This window comes from Rattus rattus, chromosome 2 (genome assembly GCF_011064425.1).
Source record: "Rattus rattus isolate New Zealand chromosome 2, Rrattus_CSIRO_v1, whole genome shotgun sequence".
NCBI lineage: Eukaryota > Metazoa > Chordata > Mammalia > Rodentia > Muridae > Rattus > Rattus rattus.
Window position 1 is genome coordinate 99567610 of NC_046155.1, and position 25574 is coordinate 99593183.

At 41.7% G+C, this 25574-nt stretch overlaps 1 protein-coding gene across 3 annotated transcripts in view; it reads left to right on the forward strand.

The window, feature by feature from the left end:
- The window catches only part of Fchsd2 (FCH and double SH3 domains 2), a 189833-nt gene extending 165149 nt beyond the window's left edge, over positions 1–24684 (forward strand). For all 3 annotated transcript variants that reach the window (XM_032893067.1, XM_032893066.1, XM_032893065.1), the window contains 7 exons: positions 7350–7484; positions 12453–12536; positions 12663–12840; positions 13247–13467; positions 14251–14380; positions 14471–14553; positions 22750–24684. In XM_032893067.1, the coding sequence (XP_032748958.1) occupies positions 7350–7484; positions 12453–12536; positions 12663–12840; positions 13247–13467; positions 14251–14380; positions 14471–14553; positions 22750–22833 (915 nt within the window). In that variant the 3' untranslated portion in view covers positions 22834–24684. The remainder of the gene's footprint in view (positions 1–7349; positions 7485–12452; positions 12537–12662; positions 12841–13246; positions 13468–14250; positions 14381–14470; positions 14554–22749) is intronic.
- The last annotated feature ends 890 nt before the right edge of the window (positions 24685–25574 follow it).

Genomic DNA, 25574 nt, shown 5'->3' on the forward strand with positions numbered 1-25574 from the left:
GAACAGCTACACCAGCCTCCTTTTAGCAAGCACTTCTTGGCATCAGCAATAGTGACTGAGTTTGCTGTCAGTAGACGGGATTGATCCCTAGGTAGGGCAGTCTCTGGATGGCCTTTCCTTCAGTCTGTGATCCACTCTCTGTCTCTGCATTTCATTTTGACAGGAGGAATTCTGGATTAATAGTTTTGAGGTGGGTGGGTGGCCCCATCCCTCAACCAGGGGCCATGCCTATCCATTGGATATGGTCTCTATAGGTTCTACCTCCCCTTTGTTGGGTACCTTGGTTAATGTCATCCCTGTTGGGTCCTGGGAACCTCTTGGGTTCCTGGAATCTGGGACTTTCTAGTGGATACCCCCAGCTCCCCCTCTCCCACTGCTACAAACCTCCTTTCAAATTCCTGACCCTCTGTAAGCCTCCCACAGCTCCTGCCATATCTGAACTGGCCCCCCTTTTCCCCTCCCCCTTCTCTCTTCTTCCCAGATCACTCTCTCTCTCTCTCTACTTCCTGGAGATTATTTTCTTCCCCCTTCTGAGTAGGACTGTAGCATCCACACTTTGGTGTGATCTTCTTTCTTCTTGGGTTTTATATGGTCTGTGAATTGTATTGTGGATGTTCTAAGTTTCTGTGGCTGGGTTACCTCACTCAGGATGATATTTTCTACTTCCATCCATTTGCCTAAGAATTTCATGTAGTCATTGTTTTTAATAGCTGATTATTACTCCATTGTGTAGATGTACCACATTTTCTGTATCCATTCCTCTGTTGAAGGGCATCTGGGTTCTTTCCAGCTTCTGGCTATTATAAATAAGGCTGCTATGAACATAGTGGAGCATGTGTCCTTGTTATATGTTGGGGCATCTTTTGGGTATATGCCCAAGAGAGGTATAGCTGGGTCCTCAGGTAGTACTATATCCAGTTTTCTGAACCACCAGACTGATTTCCAGAGTGGTTGTACCACTTTGCAATCCCACCAGGTTTCTTTATATAGTCTTAGCTATCCTGGAAATAGCTTTGTAGACAAGACTGGCCTCAAACTCAAAAAGATCCTTCAGCGTCTGGGATTAAAAGCGTGCTCCATTACAAAACCCAGTACCAATATATCAAAATGTAACCTCAATTTTGCTTCAAACTATAAAGAGCTATAATGATGTAAAAAAAAAAAAAAGCGTGCTCCACAGCCACCTAGCTAAACTTAATGTTTTATCCACTTTGACTTACATGGATACAAATGTTAGTTTCTAACTTTTAAAAGTGTGCTGGAGATGCAGCTGGGTTGTTGGAGCCTTTGCTAATATGCATGAACTCCTGAGTTCAGTCCCCAGTATCACCTAGACCAAATGTGATTGCATACCCCTATAATCCCAAATACTCATTAAAAATAATAGGGAAGAGAGTCAGAAGTTCTAGGTCATTCTCAGCTACATAGTAAGTTTGGGACTAACCTGAGCTACACTAGACCCTGCCTCAAAGATAATGAAAATAGTGACATTACTGAAGTGCCTGTGACAGTTTCTTACTCATAAAACAAGTCAAGAAGCACTCTTCTCACCGTCTAGATGAGCATTTTCCTCTAGCTTTATCAGCTGATTTTAAATTGTCACTAAAAGGAAAGAGCAGGCCTCCAGTGTTATGTCAGGCACATTTGTACATTATCTGTGTGAGAAGAATTGGTTAGTAAGCATAGTTACTCTGGGTGTATTTACTACAGATGAGTTGATGGGACTTGGGGGCCTAAGTATCTCCTTACAGCGAGTGAGGCGAGATGACATCTGAACCCAGAGGTGTCTGCCTCTGCAGCCCTCAGACCACATGCCCTTGCTCTGTGGGCTTCTCTGTCTTCTAATCATTTTACTTATTGTGTAGTGCTTTTTTAATCACCATTGGATGTTTTCTTCCCACTCCCATGAGTGGTTTGTCTTAAATCTTTGTGTACTTGTGGGCAGTTGACATTCAAATTCCCAAGCTTTTGCTATGTCAGCAGCTTTATTAACGGTTGAAGACATTCACATTCTGATATGTTTTGACATATGTGGACACCAGTGAAAGCATTGCAGTTCCGGTAACAAACGTATTTATACTCTCCCAAACTTTCCTCATTCTTTTCATAGTCATGTCCATGTTTTATTCCTCAGTTAACCCCTGGTCTAATTTCTGTGCTTTAGGTTAGGGTGTTCTCTGAAATTTAGATAAGAGAATCATATCAACTCTTTTGTGTGGAACTCACAAAAGATGATTTTGAGGATCACACGTGTTGCGTGCTGACAGTGTGTTTATTTTCACTGCTGAACTACTGTTGTATAACTGCGGGTGTTTGCTGTCCTACATGGATGGGCATTTGGGTTGTTCTGGACTGTCACTGTCATTTTGTAAGTCTTGAATTTGGGTAGGATAAGTACTTCCAACATTCGCTGTATAGTGGGTGTATAGTTAATGTTTTAAGAAACTAATCCTGGGGACCCAGGTCTGTAATTTAGCTACCTGCAGGGCTGAGGCAGGAAAATCACAAGTTAAGATCTGGAGTAGCCAGTGAGCTCAAGGCCAGCCTGAGCAATTTATTGAAACCCTGTCTCAAAATTAAAAGTGTAAAAAGTGCTGGGAAAAGGCTGCCTTTCCGAGACAGGATCTCCATTTTTAGCCCTTACTGGCCTAGATCTCACTATGTAAACCAGGCTGACCTTGGCTGTTCTTCCTTCCTCTGCTGGGTTTGCAGATAACTGCCACCGAGGCTGTTCTCCTTTAAATAGACTTTTGGTAATTTGATTTGTGGTTTCTTGTTTAAAAAAAAAATCATCTGTTCTATCCAACTTACCAATGTTATTGGCATAAAGTTTTTTTATAACATTCTCGGTTATTCTTTGAGTATCTAGAGCACTTTTAGTGATGTCAGTTACCACTTATTCCTGTATGGCTTTGTCTCCTCTCCTCTACCCCCACCCACCCCCATCATTCTGCTCTGATGGAGGTTCATTAAATAGATGGTTTTCACAGTCACCAACCTTTTGGTTTCATTGGCTTTTTTTCCTGTTTCTTCCTGATTTATTAATTTCTGCTTAGATTTTAATTATTTTCTTTCTCCCATCTAATTTGTATTTAATTGGCTCTTCTATGATTTTTTTTTTCAGGTAGAAGCTGGGGATAGTGATTTTAGACGTTTCCCCTTTCTTGTGGAGGCGTTTGGTAAACATCCCTGCTATCTACCCCTTTATGTTCTTTGCGTTTTTCCTAATGTGTTACCATTCAGTTCAAGATGCTTTCTGACCGGCTTTCCGCTGTTGAATTTTTGAAACTTCGGGGAGGCTTTCCAGATATATTTCTACTTTAGATTTCTAATTCAGTTATGCTGTAGATCAGTAACATACTTCAGTTCTTTGGAATTTACTGAGACTTCTTTTGTGACCCAGTGTGTGATATATCAAGAGTGTACATTTTACTGCTCTTGAGTGCTGTGTTCTACAAATGCATGGCCTGTGTCTTCCATATTCTTACTGCTCTGTGAGCCCCACCTGACGCACCATGCTTTAGGGAAATGAGTCCTTTCCCAAACCTGTGTGACTTCTAGAAATCTAGGTGGTTCTGTTTCTAGCTTCAGCTACTCTGTTCATACACATAAACTACTCAGCTGAAGACTTGAGGCCTCTGAAAATTTCTCAGGATCCCGTTCTGTCTCCTTGTTACTGCCACATTGGCCCCCATGAACTCCCTGTTCCACTGTATTGAGATGGCACACACAACTGTTCTTAGCCTGGAAGCTTTTTCTGAGAGTAAGTTGAGCAAATTGTTCCCATTCCCCAGGCGGCTGTCTTCATCACTTGGTGGCCTGTGTCTTGAAAACTTTCATATATTTTGACCATATTTTTAATGTCATTATGTTTTATTTATTGGGGGTAGGGCATGCCATGTTGATCAAATAGAAGCAAACTTGAAGGTCAAGTGTCTGTGTCTTCCATATTCTTACTGCAGGACAACTTGCAGGAGGTGGCAAGTACCTTTACCCATGCAGCCACTTTACAAGCCCACAACCAATTTTTTAAAATTGTTTCTGGCATGAAATTCAAATCTGGTCCCTAATGTTCCTTCTTGCTTTGAACAGAAGTTTATATATTGTCTACTTAGACCTTGCTTGGAGTAAGATCCTGTGCTCTGCAGTCACTTCTCTGTCCAAGCAGAGTTCAAAGGTTCTGCTAATCAAATTTCTGCAAGTAGCTGCTTTCCTCTGTGTTGAGTGTTGGCAAATTCTTCATCTGATTCTCTGTGTCTCAAAAACCAGCAAAAGTTAATGACATACTAAGTACCTCCCATTTGCCAAGTGAGTATTCAGGGTTTAAAATGCATTACTGTCTTTAACCTTATGATAGCCCTGTGAAAAAGTACCTGTCTTCATTAGAAAAATAGTTGTCTTCATAAGAGTTGAAGTCACTGAAGTTTAGGAGCCAGATGACTTGCCCAGGATCACATACAGCAGTATTCACATCCAACCTGTCAGTCACTGCATCCTGTCTGAGAGCACCCCAGAGCTGAACTGTCAAGTAGCAGAAAGACAGCTGCTACAAAAACTCCCACAGGGTTCCTCTTACTGCCCTTGCAGGAAGAGAAAGCTTTTACAACATTTAAGAAAGGAAAAATGAAGTTTAGCTAAGAAGAATTGTTTTGATTGGAGAAAGAAGGATTGAGAGTGCAGTCCTTAAGATAAGAGAGTAAGGAAGAGTGGGATTTTAGAAATGCTGTGTCAAGAAACCATGAGAACAATAAAGAAGGAAAAGGAAGAGATTAGTCTAAGATACTGTGCTTTCAAAAGCTGCTAGAGCCATGCAAAGCATCTGACAGTCACCCGTGTTGTCACTAAAGCCTTCTAGTCCTTTCCGTGAGAATCAAACATGAACTAAAAACAGGAGGTAAATGGATGTTAGTATCAGTCCATGATGGCAAGAGAAAGTGCTCTGGACTGATTCCCAGTACCAAAGCACAGTACATGTTAACATTCCATATGTATTTTTGGAAATTTGTTCTACCCCATTTTTATCAATGTCTGAGTGTTTTGTGTAATACAGTAAAATGTCTCTAACTTTCCCTAGAGTATGAAAGAAAGGTCTTCTGAATATATGAAATATGTTAAAGGGACCAGAAAGATGGCTCAGTGGTTAAAGATGTTTGTCCTGCTCTTGCAGAGGACCCATTTCCCAGCACCACAACAGGTGGCTAGTATCTTAATGCCTCTGGCATGTGCATGCACACACACACACACACACACACACACACACACACACACACACACAGCTAAAAATAAAATACATCTTTAAAAAAAAAGAAAAATTTCACTGGCCATGGTGACCTTATGGGTAATCTGATTGTTCAGAAGGAAGAAGCAAAAAATTCTAAGTTGAGACCAGCCTGAGATACATATATTTCAGGTCAGTCTGGGATAACAGTGATACTTTGTATCAAATAAACAACCAAATGAAAACTGTAAAACTCTGTACCTAGTAAACAATAACTCCCATGAGCCACTTTTAGTCCCAACAAATGCTATACTACCAAGACTTTGGCTAGTCTTCATACTTCTTAGAAATGGAGTTGGTGTTTATCTTTTTGTAATGGCTTACTTTACTTAGTATAATGTCTTTAAAATACATCCATGTAGTAGCATGGGTCAGCCAGCATTCCTTCTTTTTTAAGGCTGAGTAATATTCCATTATCTGTGAGTACTGTTTCATTTACCTTTTCTTCTACCAGTGGAACTTTAGCTGTTGTAATATTGCTACTGTGAACAGTAGTTTACAAACATCTGTTCTAGTCTTTGCTTTCATTTCTTTTAGATATATACCAAGGAAAATTTTAAATACTTCTATGTTTAATTTATTAAAGAAACATTATCCCATTTTTCACAGCAGATGTGCCATTTACATTCCCACTACAAGTATATAAGGTTGTATACAGTGTAAAGTGTATAAGAATGTAGCAATACATGCTCTTTTTTCCTTAATGATAGACACTAACAAATACGGAGTAGTATCTCATTGGGGTGGGCTTTAGTGGGTTGTTCATTGTTGTCTTATGTTTCTTTTGGTGGCTGTGTTTTATTTGAATGATTGATTGATTGATTGATTGATATAGGGGTTCATGTAGCCCAGATTGGCCTGAACTTACTATATAGCCAAGAATACTCCTCCTGCCTTTGTCTTCAAAGTGCTGAGATTATAGGCATGTGCTACCAGGTGTCACCCTGTAGCCTAGACTGAAATCACACTTAAAGCAGTCCTCCTGTCCCAGCCTCCTGAGTGCTGGTATTACAGACATGATCTATCATCCGTGGCTTCATTGTAAGGGTCTCTTGTAGCTCATGCTGGCTTCAGACTCGCTATGTGGCCAAAGATGACCTTGAATTTCTGAGTGCTGAAATTGCAAGCATGTACCACCAGCACATCTGGGTTTGTGGGGGTAAAGGATGGAACCCAGGTCTGAATGCATATTAGGCAAGTGCTCTTGTCAAAGGAGCTGCACTCTAGCTCCTTCACTGTGGTTCTGGTAATATTCAGTAACAGAGTACTTTATCATATTTAAATCTGCTGTTGGTCATAATTTAAGCTATATGTTGGGCAGTATATTTTCTAAAAATGTGTAAAGTGTTTCTAGCAACCATCGATATTTCCTCATGTTAGCATTTAAAAATGTTAAGAAGGCTTTTTTGCCAGCATTTAACAGCAAAAAGTTAAAGGCTAACGATAAATTACTTCTTGTATATTTGAGAAGAATATTTGTGATAGAGCCACTTAGTCCAGAATCTACTACCCAGCTAAAGCCAGCCTTGAATTTTAACCCCCACTTCACAAATGCTTGAATTATAAGTGTGCATCACTGAAGTGTTTTACTGTGTGTGTGTGTGTGTGTGTGTGTGTGTGTGTGTGTGTGTGTGTGTGTACCGTGGTGTGCATGGAAGTCAGAAGACAATCCGTGGGAGTTGTCTCTTTCCTTCCCCATGCGATGACTCAGGTCATCAAGGTTGGCACAACAAGTGCTTTTTGCAAAACCACCAGCCTCCCAGACTGATGTTTTCCTTCTTTTTAAAAAGACACAGTCTCACTACGCAGCCCCAAGTGGCATGAAACTCTGCAGATCATTCTGGCCACCAATCCACAAAGATTTGCCTGCCTCTAGCTCCTTCGTGCTGGGATTAAAGGCGTGTGTACTACACCTGACACAGCATTTTACTTTCGATTTTTAAAATTCCCTACTCTTTTATAATATGTGAGGTTAAGCTACTATTTGAAACAACTCAATTTCAGTTTTTGTTTGTTTTCTACCATTTTTATGAAATAAGCAAAATAGCCAATGGCTTCTAATTTTTCCTAGCTTAATGCAGATGCTGAAAGAGAAGAAGGAGAAGAGTTTGAAGACAACATGGATGTTTTTGATGACAGCAGCTCCAGCCCTTCTGGCACCTTAAGAAATTATCCACTCACCTGCAAAGTTGTTTATTCCTATAAGGTTTGTATCTCCATATATCCACTGATAGTGATATGACAACTCTGAGGACTCGTGGAGCCGCATCTGCTTACACTACGCTGGCTCGCATAGAGCCGCCATCTGTTGATAGCAACAGGACATGGTGGTAAAATACTTAGTCTCTGCATCAGACTTTTCTGCTTCAAACCCTGTCTCTGCTGCTCTGAGCTACCCAACCATATACTGGGTCTCTGTTAACCCGTTTTTTAGGAAGTCTCTTTGTTAATTTTCCTGTATCATAGGAACTGTATTTACTGTGAAGACTAAGTAACACTTCCATAGCAAAGCACTGAGCACAGAACCTGTATCTCATAAACTTTCAGTTCGTACGCCAGCTTGGCATAGACCCTCTATTAGGAAGCCCCTCAAGATTAAGGCCAGAAGGAAAATGTCTTATAAAGAGCAATTGTAGGAAAAAATCAGTACAATAGGCAGTGGCTGCAGTTCAAACTCTAGGAGCACCCAACTCCTGCCCCCTGAACATCTTCGTACTGGTAACGCCTTCTGCCTAGAACTCTTTATTTCCTCAAGTCTCAGCTGCCTATTTCTCTCCCTTGGAGCTCAGCTTAAAAAGCACCTCCCTTGCAGGAGAGATGGCTCAGCAGCTAGAAGCTCTTTTTGCCCTTAAAAAGGACACAAGTTCAGTTCCCAGCATCCACATACGGCAGTTCACAACCACTTATAACTCCAACTCCTGACTTCTAGCCTCTCAGGGCCGCTTACACCCACACACTAAAATAAATTGTATTTTTTAAAAAATCTTTCTCCTTTAAAAAAAGAAAAAGGTACCTCTTAAGGTCACTCTTAAAAGTGTACTCTGACCCATTGTCCTCTGTCACATATGCTGACCATGCATTGCTGAACAGTGATATGTTCTGAAGAACGCAGCATTAAGTGACTTCGGTGTCTCGCAAACATCATGGCGGGAACTTCCACAGCCTAATATAGAGCCACTACTCACTGAGGTGTCCACTCTGTCTGCTTTACACTGCTCTTCAGGCCACATAAACAAAGCAAATGATGCTAAATCCCTGGAGTCAGTTCTGTGGTAAGGTTTGTTTTAAGTGGCAGATATACACCATAACACATCACTCTAAGCACCTGTGACGATGCCTGGGCACAGAAAATGAATGACGCAAGGGAGGCATGAACAAATGAGTCCTGTGTAATAAGGCACCATGGTAGAGGATGGTGCCAAAGATGATAGGGGATGGTATAGAGAGAAACGTTAATGCTGTACACTGATAACCCACCTCACCCTTGTGTGCTGAAAGCTGGCCCCATCTACACTCAATAGCAGTCATTCCAGGGAATTTGAGTTTGACATCTACTTGTTAAATTTAAATTTGTAATATATCATGTTTTCTAAAGGGTTAGGGCTTTTACAATGTAACTTGTTTTAAAAATAATCTGGGGTTGGGGATTTAGCTCAGCGGTAGAGCGCTTGCCTAGCAAGCGCAAGGCCCTGGGTTCGATCCCCAGCTCTGAAAAAAAAAAAAGAAAGAAAGAAAAATAATCTGAAAATTTAAGCATCTTTTGAGACATTTGGAAAGGTCTTTTAAAGTATAAAGCTCAAAGTATTTCCTGATGTTACTTCTTATTGTTATATTTACTTGAAAGTTCCAGAAACAAACTTTGTGATACTTAAGTATAGAGCCCTAAGCCTCCACCTGATGTCAGACAGCTCACATTCTTCCCTGTCTCTTCTGCTGATAAACCCAGTCATTTCCCTACTGAAACCAGACTAAAACTCTTTAGGGATCAGAAATTTAGCTCAGTAGTAGAGTACTTCACTAGCAAGGAAGACTCTGGGCTCAAATCCCCATCTCTGGGGCTATGATAGAAAAAGAGACCTGATTACCAAAAACACACAGATATACATGTAGACAAAACTCACCTATAATTTTTTAAAAGGATAGTATATGTTGGTTTACATCTTTAATGCTTAAAACAGGCAGATCTTTGTGAGTTCCTGGCCAACCAGAGCTACATAGTAAGAACCTACCTCAGAGAAAACAAAACAAACAAAACTTGTTATTAATGTAAAATACAAAGGAAGAATACCAAATTGTATAGTGTCTCCACAATCTCTGTGCACATTCTTCAATTTCTACAATGAATAAGCATGACTTTTTAAACCCGGAAAGCAAAATGCAGAAATGTAAAGATAAGTGGAATGGATGTCTGGCTTACTGGGTATTCAGACTTGAAGGACAGGGTTTAAGACTGTATATTTAGTAGGCACTTAATAACTATTTGCTGTCTATAGTTGGGATGACAGAAGTGAGAAACATAGCCCTGCTTTAAGTCATTCTAAAAGGAAACCCACAGGAATGAATTACTAGCTGGAGTGCCAGGCATGGAAGTCTGTATCAGAGAGATACAGAAGTCTTAGGGAAGTAAAAGGGAAGAAGCAAGAGGCTTCTCATGATGACTGTTATGGGAAAACATGAGCTGTGCCGCAAATCACAAGTAGTACTAAGAGCCGCTGTTGATTTGCCCATTCCTAACCTCTTTCATAACCCTATAAGGAAAAGATTATCAAACTTTCATTTAACAAACTTTATGTGAACACCTCTATTTACCAGCAGTGGGTTTTGTTGTTGTTTGTGGCTTTTTTTTTTTATTGTTTTGTTCTTTATAGGATTGTGGCATTGACCAAAAAGGCCCTTAATGGACCATATATTCTACTTTTGGGTAATGTAGGATGAGAAGATCAAACCATAGATCAAAAATATCTTTCCCTCTCTCTCTCTTTTAAAGATTTTTCTAAACTTTTTTGAATGTGCATTGACTTTTTGCCTGTATGTGTAGCTGTGTGAAAGTGTCAGAACTCCTGGAGCTGGAACTACAGACAGTTGTAAGCTTCCCTGGGAATTAAACCCATGTTCTCTCAAGAGCAACCAGTGCTCTAACAGCTGAGTCATCTTTCCAGTCCCTCAACAACACCCTATGGTTATTGTCCATAGAAATAGACTGAAGCTGGACTTAACACTCAAAGCTATCAGACCTACTCATCTGAAAGACAGAGGAGAGCTGGCAGACAGAGGACAAAACAGAGGCAAGGAAGAGCACTGTGTGTTCAGAGAACAGGAAAGAGTATGTTGGCTCAAGGCTTTCAGAGGCCCACAGGGCCCACCCACTCCCTGTAGATCTTACACCACCACTCGAGTGCTTGCTTCTATTGGCCCACTGCTGCGGAGCTAGATATGAACCTCCATAGTCTGTCACAGGACAACAGTATGTTTAAAGGTGCCCTGAGCCTCATGGCAGTGGTGCACACATTTAATCCCAGCACTCAGGAGGCAGAGGCGAGCAGATCTCTGTGAGTTCAAGGCCAGCGTGGTCTACAGAGCAAGTTACAGAACAACCATGTATATACACAGAGAAAGCCTGTGTCAAAAACACCAAAAGATAAAACAATAAGTAAAAATAATAATAAAGGTTCTCTGCCCCCATCCTCTTCCCCTCCCCTGCCTTCACACACACTCAAGCCTGGTTGTATTGATACTAAGTCTTGCCATGTACTTAGGAAAGTGACTTCATTTCAAAGGTGCTTTTGCTAATGTATTTACTAGTGGTTTTGTTTGTTTGTATCTTTGTGTATAGTTTTGTGTTCTTTTGAAAAGGATGTCCTTTTGTAGCCCAGGCTATCCTGGAACTCCTCTTCTTGTCTCAGCCTGAAATTAAGGCATATGTTACCCTATCTGGCACACAATGTTGTTTCAGAGTAACAAGAAAATTCCACTGAAGAAAATATGAAGAATAAATAGTTTTCTATTTATTAAAATCTGTCATTAGAGTATTATGAATGGTCATTCATCTTCAGTCCTGTTTTGTGTCAGAAAGCTGTGACATCATCCATAATCTGAGTTTTAATGAAATGGGAAATCCTTCTCAGGAAGTGACTCAGTATCAGCACCAGTTGTGGTGCAACACACCGTGATCCTGGCACTCAGTAAGTGAATGCAAGAGGGTCAGAAATTCATGCTCTTCAAGGTCCTCAGCTACATAGCAAGATTGAGGTCAGCTTGGGCAACATGAGACCATATGTCCAAAAAAAAGTGACTTACTTTATTACTTTCTTTTGTTGGCACAGTTTAGAGGTATTTTATACTTGAGATTTGAAGAATGATAAGGCCTGGTGTGGTCGTGGGGAAGCTTTGAAGGCTTTTTGCTAGAGAACTAGAAGACGAATGTCACAGGTGTCAGACAAGACCCTTCAGGAAGCCTTGGTGGAGGCTCTCTCTATGGAGTTCCCTCTGGAGCATCTGAGTTTCCTCCAAGTTCTGTGTCTCAAAAGAAGACATGGTGGCAGGTGCCAACTGAGACAGAAAGCAACTACAGCTAATGGAGAACTCTCCATGTTGATCAGCCCGGTCTCCCCATCAAGATGGAGCAAAACCTAGCCTCAGTCATTGGCTTGCTCATAGCTTTCTTCTTTTGGCCATAACTTTTTAGTGGTTCCAGAAGAGCGCTGGGCAACATGCAATCCATGTACATAGTGTCTGCGCTCCACTGCATGCACGTCCATCAGTGCCTTCCCTGTTACTCACGCCTCCCAGGTCATCTTGGTTCTGTGCTTTTACTTGTCACATTGACTGCCATTCTTTGGAGAATGGCAAGGTTGGCATTTGGAATAAATGGAGGCATCACGCTGAATAACATACGGCAGATAGCGAGCTGGAGCCAACATCCAGGCCCTCTGCTTCAGCACAGTGCTCTGCTCACTGAACCTGATTACCTCTTGAGGATCCAGTTTCTGTTGCAGTTTTATTTTATTTAGTTTTCTGAAGTAAAACTTCACCTCATTATGATAGTTTTACAACACTGAAATTTTGTTTCTCAAAATCATTTCAATATTTTGATCCCTGGCTTTTGTTATGACCAGCTCACATCTGCTCTTTATCTAACCTTTTTGATTTTGTTCATGGCCATCCTACATTGCAGGCTTCTCAACCAGATGAGTTGACCATTGAGGAACATGAGGTGTTAGAAGTGATTGAAGATGGAGATATGGAAGACTGGGTAAAGGTATAATTCCTTTGCTCATATCACCCCTTCTTGTGATGTTTCAGGCATTTGATTTGGTTCTTGGTATGCTCTGTCCAAATTCTTTATACAAACCTGTTTTTTTTTTTTCCCTTGTCTTTTACCCAGGCTCGAAATAAAGTTGGCCAAGTGGGTTATGTGCCAGAAAAGTACCTACAGTTTCCCACCTCAAACAGCCTACTGAGCATGCTACAGTCTTTGGCTGCTTTGGACAGTCGGTCACACACGTCCAGCAATTCCACAGAAGCAGAACTTGTTTCAGGCAGCCTGAATGGAGATGCCAGTGGTAAAGACTAAAATAAGACACTCGATCTGGTCATGTTTTTGACCTAAACTCGTAACTGAAAATTAGCCTACAGTGGGTTTAAAAGCACTTTATGTCCTGTGTTTTCCTATATTTGATATCTAGTCCTGAAAAGCAGAGGCATAAAGATAATTTCAGTGAATAATAACTTACAACTTACCCTGTCCTGTGTGATGCTCACTAGTTGTCATAAAGCAAGGGTGGTTATGGAGTCAGCCATCTTGCTAAGACACATTCTGAGTACACCTAGTAGTTGGGAGTTTGAAGCAGGAGGATTATTGCAAGTTTGAGACCAGCCTGGGCTACAGAGAATACTTTCTCTCAAAATCAAGGACAAAAGCAGTACATCTATCTGTCTCTTACCAGTTTGTCTTTCTCTTGCTTCCAGTCTGTTTTGTGAAAGCACTTTATGATTATGAGGGCCAGACAGATGATGAGTTGTCCTTTCCCGAGGGAGCAATTATCCGCATTGTGAACAAAGAGAACCAAGATGATGATGGCTTCTGGGAAGGGGAATTCAGTGGCCGAATTGGCGTTTTCCCATCGGTGCTAGTGGAAGAGCTCTCAGCCTCTGAGAATGGCGACACTCCATGGACAAGAGATATTCAGGTGTGAGAAGGCACAAGACTGAAGAGCTTCACCTTTAGTAGCCAAGTGTTTACCCAACTGAATTTAGAAAACTAGAGGCTTCTCAGGACCTTGTAGAAAGTGACCGTCTTACATCTCATTCTCTTTCCCACACTGCTTTCTCTGAATTCAGTAAAATACTAAGTTTCATAGGACATTGGAGAGATGATTTTGCTGGAGAGAAAGAAGCCAGGGAGAGGATGTATTGTCTCCAGCCAGATTCTACAGTATAACCCTTAACCAGACTGCCTTACCTCATGAGAACCTCTGTCTCTCCCAGGTTCTGCCAGAGCTCTAGGGGGCTCAGTGTCCCTACCACAGCTAAGGGTGATTTTTACCGGAAATTGTTGGTTTAATTTGTCCTCTTGCTCCAGCAAGCCTAGCAGATGGAAGGATAAGGCGTGTGATTGTGTCTGCTTAGTCTGACATGTAGAAAACCTAGAAATCAGAAACTCAACCAATGACTTGACTTCACACACATAGACACCATTTGTTCTTCACAGATTTAACTGAATTGCCTAATAGAGAACCCCAGAGAAGGGTTGACTTGGAAATGCTCTAAGATACAGTCAGTAGAATAATGTAGTACAACACAAAATTGAAGCTTCAGGGTTTATTTTAGATCCAGTTGCTTCTGTGAAGCTGACAGCCCTCAACAGTTAGTTATAAGTGAGCGCCAAAGAAAAGGAAGGCATGCTGGGCAGCAGAGTAGCCAAGCTCTCCTCTTGAGGAGGCCACCTAGTAACTCTGCCTCCTTTGCTGCAGGTCTCTCCATCCCCCAAGCCTCACACATCCCTGCCTCCACTGCCTCTGTATGACCAGCCTCCCAGCAGCCCTTACCCCAGTCCAGATAAGAGGAGCTCCCAGTTCTTCCCCCGGTCTCCTTCAGCCAATGGTAAGAGTTCTGGGCATCTGCCCCTCACCACTTACTTCTACACTAGCATCTTTACTATCCCATCATAACCTCTTGGATTCTCTCCCTCAGAAAACTGCCTTCATGCTGAGTCACCAGGATTCTCACAGGCCTCAAGACAGACTCCTGACACCTCGTATGGCAAGCTGCGGCCTGTAAGTCTCCCACCTTGAAGGGTTATGGATTACATAGTTCTTCCAAACTGAAAATGATTTATTTTGCCCACATGGTCCATTTTGCTATTGATCTGCCATGCAGTGCTTTGGGAAGTATAAAAAACTATAAGAAAGAAAAGCTATATTTTTGTTGTGAGTCCAGCCTTTAATGGTTGAGCCATGGCTTCCCAGTACATATGCAGTAGAGGGCTGCCTTTTCTTGCCTCAAGATATGCCTAATCCTATAGAGACTTGATACACCAAGGTGAGGGGGTATGGGAGAGGCACCCTCTCAGAGATGAGGAAGATGGTGGAGGAACCGTGTGGCAAGTTACCAGGAGAAGGGAGCAGCATTCAGCATGTATACACATAAATTTTTTAAAGGAAAGAAAGAACAAAAGAAAGAAAAGAAAGGCTATAAAATGAGCTGATATGGTGGTGTATGCCTTTAATCTCAGCATTCAGGAGGCAAAGGCAGGTGAATCTCTGAGTTCTAGGCTATATATCAAATCCTAGGCCAGACCCTGCCGCCGCCGTGGTCATCATTATCATCATCATCATCATCATCATCATCATCATCATCATCATCATCATCATCATCATCATCATCATCATCATCATCATCATAGGTGTTGGAGAGATGGCTTAGCAGTTAAGAGCACTTGCTGCTATTGTAGAGGGTCTGAGTTTGGTTTCCAGCACCAGCATACAGTGTGGCTCACAACTGTCTGCAACTCCAATTCCAGGAAGTCCGGAAGGCCCTCTTCTGCCCTTCTCGGGAGCCAGGGATGCACATTACATATGGTTGCATACAGACAAACGTACACATAAAGTAAAATCATTTTTTAAACTCAGTTCACATCCCAGTCACAGCCCCCACTCCTTCCTCTCTTCCTAGTCCCACCTTTACAAGTCTCTTTCCCATTGCCCCAAGAAGGGGAAACCCCCTCCCTTGGGTACTGCCTCACCCTAGGACATCTGGTCCCAGCAGAACTAGACATGTCTTCTCCTACTGAGGCCCAACTAGGCAATCCAGGTAATCAGAAGGGGATCCAATGGCAGGGAACAGAGACCAAGACTGCCACTTCTTAGGGGACCCACATTCAAACCAAGCTGCACATTTGCTATGAATGTGTAGGGGCTCTAGGTCCAGCTCCTGCATGCTCCTTGGTTGGTTTCCCAGACTCTGAGCCCCCATGGTCCCAGGTTAGTTGACTCTGTAGGTCTTCTTGTGGTGCCCTTGACCCCTCTGGCTCACTTGTATCTCCCACTCTTCCACAAAACTCCCAAGCTCCACCTGATGTTTGGTTATGATCTCCTCATCTGCCTCCATCTGATGTTGGATCAAGCCTCTCCAACAGTTAAGCATACACCTAAGCTAAGTTCCTGTTTGCAAGCATAGCAGCGTATTAATAATAGTATCGGGTTAGCTCTCTCTCTCATTGTATGGGTCTCAAGTTGGGGCAGTCATTGGTTGGCTGTTCCCTCAGTCTCTGCTCCATCTTTATCTCTGCAAATCTTGTAAGCAAGACAGATTTTGAGTTGAAGGTCTTGTGGGTAGGTTGATGTCCTCTTTCCTCCTCTGGAAGACTTGCCTGAGTACAGGAGGCACCCACTTCAGTCTCAATATCTCCCACTAATAGGATCTCAGCTAGAGTCAGCCCCATAGACTCCCTGTATCCTCTCCTGTCCCAGGCTTCCAGAGAGTCACCAGAGATAACTCAGCTATTTCCATTCTCAATCCAGCCATCTCCCACCTCCTTCTCTTCCCATACCTGATCACCATATCTGTTCCCCTCCTCTTCTACCCATTCCCTCTTCCCATCCACCTCTGATGACTATTTAGTTTCCCCTTTTGAGTAAGATTCATGCATCTTCCCTTGGGACCTCCTTACTACTCAGTTTCTTTGGGTCTGTGGATTGTAGCATGGTTATCCTGCATTTCATGGCTAATGTCCACTGATAACTGAGAACATACCATACATGTCTTTCTGGCTCTGGGTTACCTCACTCAGGATGATATTCTCAGGTTCCATCCATTTGCCTGTAAAATTCATGATGTCTTTGTTTTTAATAGCTGAGTAACCTGTTGTGTAGATATACCACAGTTCCTGTATCCATTCTTCAGTTGAGGGACATCTAGGTTGTTTCCAGTTTCTGACTATTACAAATAAAGCTGCTATGAACATAGGTGAACAAATGTCCCTGTGGTGTAGTGGGGCATCTTTTGGGTATATGCTTAGGAGTGGTATAGCTAGGTCTTGAGGTAGAACTATTTCCAGTTTTCTGAGAAACCACCAGTTTGATTTCCAGAGTGGTTATACAAGTTTGTACTCCCACCAGCAATAGAGGAGTGTTCCCCTTGTTCCACATCTTTGACAACATGTGCTGTCACTTGAGTGTTTGATCCTAGCCTTTCTAATAGGTGCAAGATGGAATCAATCTCATAGTCATTTTGATTTGCATTTCCCTGATGACTAAGGATGCTGAACATTTAAGTGTTTCTCTGCCATGTGAGATTTCCCTATTGAGAATTCTCTGTTTAGCTCTGTACCCCACTTTATAATTGGGTTGTTTGGTTTGTTGTCTAATTTCTGGAGTTCTTTATATATTTTGGATATTAGCCCTCTGTTGGGTATAGGGTTGGTGAAGATCTTTTCCTAATCTGTAGGTTGCCATTTTGTCTTACTGACAATGCCCTTGCCTTACAGAAGTTTTTCAGTTTCATGAGGTCCCTTTTATCGGTTGCTAATGTTAGAGCCTAAGCCATTGATGTTCTGTTCAGGAAGTTGTCTCCTGTACCAATGTGTTCAAGGCTATTCCCCACTTTCTTTTCTACTAGAGTTTATGTTTAGGTCTTTGATCCACTTGGACTTGAGTTTTCTCCATGGTGATAAATATGGATCTATGTTCATTCTTCTACATGGAGACATCCAGTTAGATCAGCACCATTTGTGGAAGATGCTTTCTTTTTTCCATCCTAAGGTTTTGCCTTTGTTCAAAAGTCAAGTGTCCATAGGTGTGTGGATTTGTTTCGGGGTCTCTAACTGGATTCCATTTATCAACCTGCCTGCTCTTATACTAATACCATGTAATTTTTATCACTATTGCTCTGTAGTATAGCTTGATGTCAGGGATGGTGATACTGCCAGAAGTTCTTTTCTTTCTCAGGATTGTTTTAACTATCCTGGGTTTGTTGTTGTTGTTGTTGTTTTTCCATATGAAGTTGAGAATTGCTCCCTCAAGGTCTGTAAAGAATTACGTTGGAATTTTTTTTATTTTATTTTTTTTTCTTTTTTCTTTTTTTTCGGAGCTGGGGACTGAACCCATGGCCTTGCGGTTGCTAGGCAAGCGCTCTACCACTGAGCCAAATCCCCAACCCCTACGTTGGAATTTTTATGGGAATTGCATTTTATGGGAATCTGTAGATTGCTTTTGGTAAGATGGCTATTTTCATTATATCAGTCCTACTGATCCAGGAGCATAGGAGATCTTTCCATCTTCTCATATCTTCCTCAGTTTCTCTCTTTAGGGACTTGAATTTCTTTTTTGTTTTTTTTTTTTTAAGACTTATTTATTATATATAAGTACACTGTAGCTGTCTTCAGACACAACAGAAGAGGGCATCAGATCTCATTATGGATGGTTGTGAGCCACCATGTGGTTGCTGGGATTTGAACTCAGGACCTCTGGAAGAGCAGTTGGTACTCTTAACCGCTGAGCCATCTCTCCAGCCCAGGACTTGAATTTCTTGTCATACAGGTCTTTTCATTTGCTTGATAGAGTCACACCAAGATATTCTATATTACTTGTGGCTATTGTAAAGGATATTGTTTCTCTAATTTCATTCTCTTTCTCATTTGTATAAAGGAGGGCTACTGTTTTTTGTTTGTTTGTTTAGTTCATTTTGTATCCAACCACTTTGCTGAAGGTGTTCTCTGGTAGAATTTTTAGAGTTGCTTATGTATATTATCATATCATCTGCAAATATCGTCACTTTTACCTCTTCATTTCCAATTTGTATCCCCTTTATCCCCTCGATCCCCTTTAGTTGTCTTAATATTCTAGCTAGAACTTTGAAGTACTGTATTAGATAGATAGGGAGAGAGTGGGCAGCCTTATCTTGTCCCTGGTTTTAGTGGAATTGGTTTAAATTTCTCTCTATTTAATTTAATATTGGCTGTTGGCTTGCTGTGTATTGCTTTTGTTATGCTTAGGTATGTACTATGAATTCCTGATCTTTTGAAGACTTAACATGAAGTAGTATTGGATTTTTGTCAGACAAATCCACACACCTATGGTATCATTTAATGAGATGATCCTGTGATTTTCTTTTTCTTTCAGTTCGTTTATTTGGTATATTATATTGATGGATTTTTGTATAATAAATCACCCCATCATCCCTGGGATAAAGCCTAATTGATCATGGTAGATGATATTTTTAGTGTGTTCTTGTATTGATTGTGAGTATTGTTTTACATATTGTTGCATTGATGTTCATAAGAGAAATTGATCTGAAATTCTCTCTTTGTTGAGTCTACATGTAGTTTAGGTATCAGGGTGACTGTGGCCCCATAGAATTATTTTAGCAGTGTCCCTTCTGTTTCTGTTTTGTGAAATAGTTTGAGGAGTATTGGTGTTAGCTCTTCTTAGAAAGTCTGGTAGAATTCTGTTTTTATTTTGATTAGGAGACATTTAATGGCTGCTGCTCTTTACTTAGTTTATGGGACTGTTTAAATAGTTTTCCAGATCTTGGTTTAACTTTGGTAGGTATCTGCCTAGAAAATCATCTGTTTCTTTTAGATTTTCCAGTTTTGTAGAGTATAGACTTTTGAAGTATGACCTAATGATTCTTTAGATTTCCTCATTGCCTTTTGTTGTTTCTGAGTTTGTTAATTTGGATACTGTCTCTCTTCCTTTTAGTTTGGCTAAGGGTTTGTTTATCTTGTTGATTTTCTCAAAGAACCAGCTCTTGATTTCATTGAGTCTTTATATTGTTTTCTTTGTGTCTAACTGATTGATATCAGCTCTGATTTTGATTATTTCATGCGGTCTATTCTTCTTGGGTGTGTTTGCTTCCTTTTTTGTTTTTTGGGGTTTTTTTGGGGTTTTTTTTGTTTTGTTTTTGGGTTTTTTTTTTGTTTTTTGTTGTTGTTGTTTTTTGTTTTTTGTTTTTCCTAGAGCTTTCAGATGTAATTTTAAATTGTTTGTATGAGATCTCTCCAATTTCTCTATGGAGGCACTTAGTGCTATGAACTTTCCCCCTTAGCACTGCTTTCATTGAGTCCCTTAAGTGTGGGCATGTTGTGCCTTCATTTTCATTAAATTCTAGAAAGTCTTTAATTTCTTTTTTATTTCTTCCCTGACCCAGAGATCATTGATAAAGAGTTGTTCAGTTTCCATGCGTTCGTAGGCTTTATGTTGATTCTGTTGTTGAAGTCCAGCTTTAATCCATGGTGGTCTGATAAGATACAAGGCAATATTTCTTGTATCTGTTGAGGCTTGCTTTGTGACCAACTATATGGTCAATTTTGGAGAAGGTTCAATGAGGTTCTGAGAAGAAGGTATATTCTTTTGTGTTTCTTAACTTATCTGTTAAGTCCTAATTCATAACATCAGTTAGTTTCATTATTTCTCTGTTTAGTTTTTGACTGGATGACCTGTCGATTGGTGGGAGTGGGGTATTGACGTCCCCGGTTTGGTGTACAATTTAAACTTTAGCAATGTTTCTTTTACAAATATGGGTACCCTTGAATTTGGGACATAGATATTCAGAATTGAGACATCATCTTGGTGAATTTTTCCTTTGAATATGAAGTGTCCTTCCCCATCTCTTTTGCTTAATTTTGGATGAAAGTTATTTTATTAGATATTAAAATGACTACTCAGATTTGCTTTTTGGGGTCTACTTGGAAAACTAAAAATCATTTTTCTTAAAAGGAAGGTTATATAATAGCTCATCTAGTCTACATTGGAACTTTCCTCCCTGAGCCAAGGTAAGATCAGAGAGGGTAGCTGTGCAGTACTTAAATACAAACATAGCACAATCATGAAATGAAGCAATTTCTTAGCAGATATTTATTAAGAATCCATTTTTTAGCCTGGTGGTGGTGGTGCTAACCTCTAATTCCAGTAATTGCTCCAGGTTGATAATGGTCTACAAAGCCATAACAGCCAGCTCCACAGAGAAACTGTCTTGAACTTTCTAGTCTCCCCCCTCCCACCAAAATGAGAACGCATTTTCCTGGGGCTGACAAGATGACTCAGCAGTTAAGAACACTGGCTACTCTTCCAGAGGATCTGGGTTCAGAGGATCTGGAACTCTAGTTCCAGGGATCTACCACCCTCTTCTGCCTTCAAGGACACTGTATGCACATGGTACACAGACATGCATGCAGGCAAAACACTCATATATATTAATTACAGTATTTTAAGAGTCTGTTTTTCTGTGTTTGCATCTTTGAAGGACCTTGAAGTAAGATACACTTCATGGCCTCAGAGAACTTGTGTTCTGAAGGATGTGTTTTGACAAGAGTGATCTCTACAGTTAGTTGTCTGTTCCCCCACACTCTGCTGTCACTCCCTCTCATCTACTACTACACTTCCAGGCCATAGCCTGAAAACTGGTAATCTAGAAGCTGTGAGGCATTTTATTTTATTCAAATTTGATCCCTTGATCCACTGACTTGATTCATTCAACTGATGTGCACTGAGAACCTTGATGGACTTATAGGTCTCTATTGTTATGGAAAGCATTGTAGAGGAAGAGCAGGATAGCATTTTGACTGCTTGTACACTTTTAAAACCTTGCTACTGGCTGGGCATGGTGGCACATGCCTGTAATTCCCAATATTTGGGAGCTGAGGTAGAAGGATCATGAGTTCAGAACCAGCCTGGGCTATAATAAGAAGAACTTGTCTCAAAAAGAAAAAGAAATTCTATGGCAGCTTAACAGAGAGTGTGGAGGGAAGCAGAACAGTTGGAGGGAGCCACTGGGATGCTGAAGGAGACAGTGGCTGCCAGGCTCTGAGAGGGAGTAAAGAGGACCCACCTGTTGTCTCAATGGTACACGCCATTGTTCTGTCTCAGCTGCATCTGCTGAACTCATCTGCACTGAACTCACTCTTCCCGCATGATCTCATCTACTCCCATGACCATTCCCATACCAGCAATCCCCACATTCATGACTCTCATAAGCTTGGTGTTTGTGGGCTCACACCTTAGATTTCCCAAACCTGAAAACTCAGCAAAATGGAGTTAAGTCTCTTCCCTTCTGGACTTGTTCCCTCTCCATCTTGCCTGTGTGGGCGAGTGGAAGCTACTCCCTCCTCCTTGCCCTGGAACCATTCCTGTTGCCTTGGTCCCAGCCTCCTACCCCTCAACCCAAGGACAGTGACAGGTCCTGCTGGGTTTACTGTCAGAGCCTTCCACTGCCCTGCAGACTATCTGCTAAGTCATCTTCCAGAGAACTCTAGCCCACTACAGTCTCTTCCTACACTGCTGTATCATGTTTTCCCATCCAGATCTGACACTCTGTATAACCAACCAAAACCTCTACCTAGAGAATAAAGTTTGTCTCTTTTCTTTCTCCTTTAACTTCATTTTTCAGTGCTGGGAATTGAATCTAGAGCCTTGAGCCTGCTAAGCACTCCCTCACTGGGTTACATTTCCAGCCCCATGTTTTTTGGTTTGGTTTGGTTTTTGAGACAAAATATCACTGTGTAACCCAGGCTGGCCTCCATCTTTCTGCAGTCCTCCTGCCTCTGCCTCCTGCATGCTGGGTTTTCAAGTGTGTGCCGCCCTGCCTGACTATCCACGTTTCTTACTGTAACTTAAGAAGGCCCTTCACTACTTGCCCCCGCCCACCTCTCCAGCCTTGTTCCCCATGTCTCTCCTGATAGAGTAGTTCCAGTCCCCATACTGTGTCTTCTTTTCACCACTCCCAGCTTTACTTTGGAGAAGTGTCTTAGGACTACAGCGACTTGCAGCCCTTAGTGCTCCCAGCATAACAAACAATCTAACCTGACATCTCGTGCAGAGTGGGGCCTGCTGTTCAGGGCAGGGAACACACAGAAAACTGAGAGCGTTCCCAGGCGATCAGGTGTCAGTGTACGTCTAGAGGAGCATTGAAGCTTTCCACATGCTAGCAGCCTCTGAGTCAAGAAGCTGATAACCCTGTAATTGTCTCTTGCTCAGGTTCGGGCGGCACCCCCACCACCCACACAGACGCACCGACGGACAGCTGAGAAGATGGAGGATGTGGAGATCACACTGGTGTGACCATGGATTTACCTCCGTTCCTGCTACAATCAAGGCCAGGCTTGGAGTTTGGCCAGTCTCTTTCTTAGGCACCTTTGCATGATGATGACTCTTGAACAGAGCAAAACCAAGGAGGATTCGGTGTGACTGGTTGGCCTGATTGTGCCTTTTTTGTTGTCATTTTCTATGTCATCTCTCCTACCATAGCACAATTCATAGCGGGTCCTAGAAGCAGAGGGGAGCAGCTCTCATGCCTTATGGTGGCCCATTTTTATATGAGACTCAAGGCCAGGCCTAGATCCAGGGCACAGACCCAGAATTACCAATTGTGTGAACGCGTACAGTATATTACTGTGGCCACGAGGCTGTGGCAAAGATCTCATCTTTCCTCAAGTGGATTTTGCTCTTCTGATTATTATTCAAATCATGTTGACTGTGTAAGGAAATGAGGGATCCAGGAGAGGCTGGCTCCTCCCCAGGTTCATTCCCATACTGAAAATGCAACTTTATTGGGAAGAAGGTGGACTGTCTGAGCTTAGCGCCAATTGCATTAATGCACATCTCTTCCACAACTAACAGATTTAAAATAACAGTGTCCTTTGTATTAATATTTACGCCATTCATTTAGTATTAGTGGGCTGACCTGGAGGGGCTGAGGCCACATCTTTCCCATCACATAGACTAGAAGGGAGGCTGGGGAAGACGCAGAGATGCTGCTTCCACGTCGGAAATGAGCCACTTTAATGCTCTTTTTACCTTTGGGTATTTCCTCTTGGTTTTTACAGTGTATCTCCTTCTGCCAGTGTCCTTTGAATCCAAGCGTCCGGCTGCATTGAGGACAAGGGCCTGTATCGCTCAGCTTCTCTACTGGGGAGGCCCTCATTTTATTCCCAAGCCAGAGTACTGGCCTAGACATCTGGGTTGACTGGTGCAGACTTGTTGTCGCCCTCTGAAAGCACAGCTTCAGGTCCCACTACCCTGACATTTGTCTGGGGTGAAGAATCTGTGGGCCCTGGAGGGAACCTGCTTTCTGTGGAAAGGATAAAGGACTGCACACCTGCCCAGGTGAGACCAAGGAGGCCAGCACCTCCTGCAGGTCATGGAAGAGGTTCATGGTGCTCCCCTTGGCTCAGCCTAGAAGGGCCGAGCACTCTGGACTGTAGATCTTGACCTAGGGAACAAAGCAATGCTTGCCAATTTGTCTTTTACCTTGACTGGGAAAAGAAAATCAGATTTAAAGGTTTTATGATGCTTTGAATTTTCCATCCCTCCTGAGAATCTCTAAAAACTTGAAATGGTCACATGTCCCCGTGGGATTTTGACTGATATCAGAGCTGAAGGGATTTTCAGTCATTCAATCACTTTAGCAATGATACTCTGATGAATCTTCTCCATGAATTTGGATTTTTGGTTTTTGCATTTATCTGTTGATCTATTTGAGGTCTTTTTATGTTTATCAAACTTATTCTTAAGTTTAAAAAATTAAAAGGGTATTTTAAGATTTTCAAATTTGCTGATCTTCAAAGTGCTTATAATAGAGCAGTTCCTGCCACCCATATTCTGTTGAGCTAACCAAATTGTCCTTGGATTTGAGTTTCCCATAACCTCAGAGTTATTTGAACTCTTTTGTTATATTTTAAAATATTTTTTGGAAGAGCTGCTAATTTTATTTTAAGAAACAAAGTTGTAAAAATATGCCTCCTTTTTAAAAAAAAAAAAATAACCCTTCTCTCCAGGCCGAATAACCCGGCATCACCGTGCACAGGTCAGGGCTCCGAGAGAGCCACCGTGCAGATGCGCTTTCTTTACAGTGGCTGTAAAAAGTTTGTATTTATTATGTATAAAATGTTGAATAATAAAAAGTGAAATTAAGTTTTCCAAGTGTCCTGATAAAAAGAGTTGACTAGGTGGGCTTTGAGAGAGAGGATGCTTCTTGTGGGCCATCCTTAAATCACTTGTGCTAAGGGCAGGAAGTGAGTCTACCCAGGCAACACAGATCCTGATGCTATTCTTGTCCAGCAAGAGGGAAGAAAAGACAGGTCATGTATTTGAGGCCAGGACCATAAAATGAGTCATGTTGTGATCTAGTTACAGCCTGAGTCTCTCTTGCTTCCAAACAACCACAAATCAAGGTTCCCCTATGGGTTCTGGGGATTTAACTCAGGTGGCCAAGCTTGTGCAGTAAAAACTTTACTCACTGAGCCACTGGTGTGGAGGAACCTAAAGATCCAGCCCTTACCTGGAGCAGGGTTGCTGCCTTCCCAGGCATTTTCCTGGGCATGTGTGCTTCCTCTGCTGATTTAGACCCGCGTTAGGTAATACTCTAGAGTTTATGTCATCTTTTTATTTACTTTATTATTGTCTTTTTGCTTGTGTATGATTTATGAGTGCAAGTATGTGTGTCTGTGCCACAACACATATTTGAGGATCAGGACAATTTTTAGATGCCTTTCTGTGCACTTTGCTGTGGTGGATCTTGGTTTTTTGGGATTTTTTTTGCTGTACTGTGCACTCCATCCTAGCTGGCCCTCATGGTCCTGCACCACTGCTAGGTTACAAATGTGTAACATTGTAACATTTTGTTGGTTGGTTGGTTTGTGTTCCTCTGTGGATTCTGAAATTTGGACTCAGGCGGCCAAGCTATGTGCAGCAAAAGCTTTTACTCACTGAGCCATCTTGCCAGCCATGTTTTTGTCATTCCTTTTGATGGCCGCATATTCAGTTGTTTGGGTATTAATTATCTAATGTTCCTTTAGTGAAGT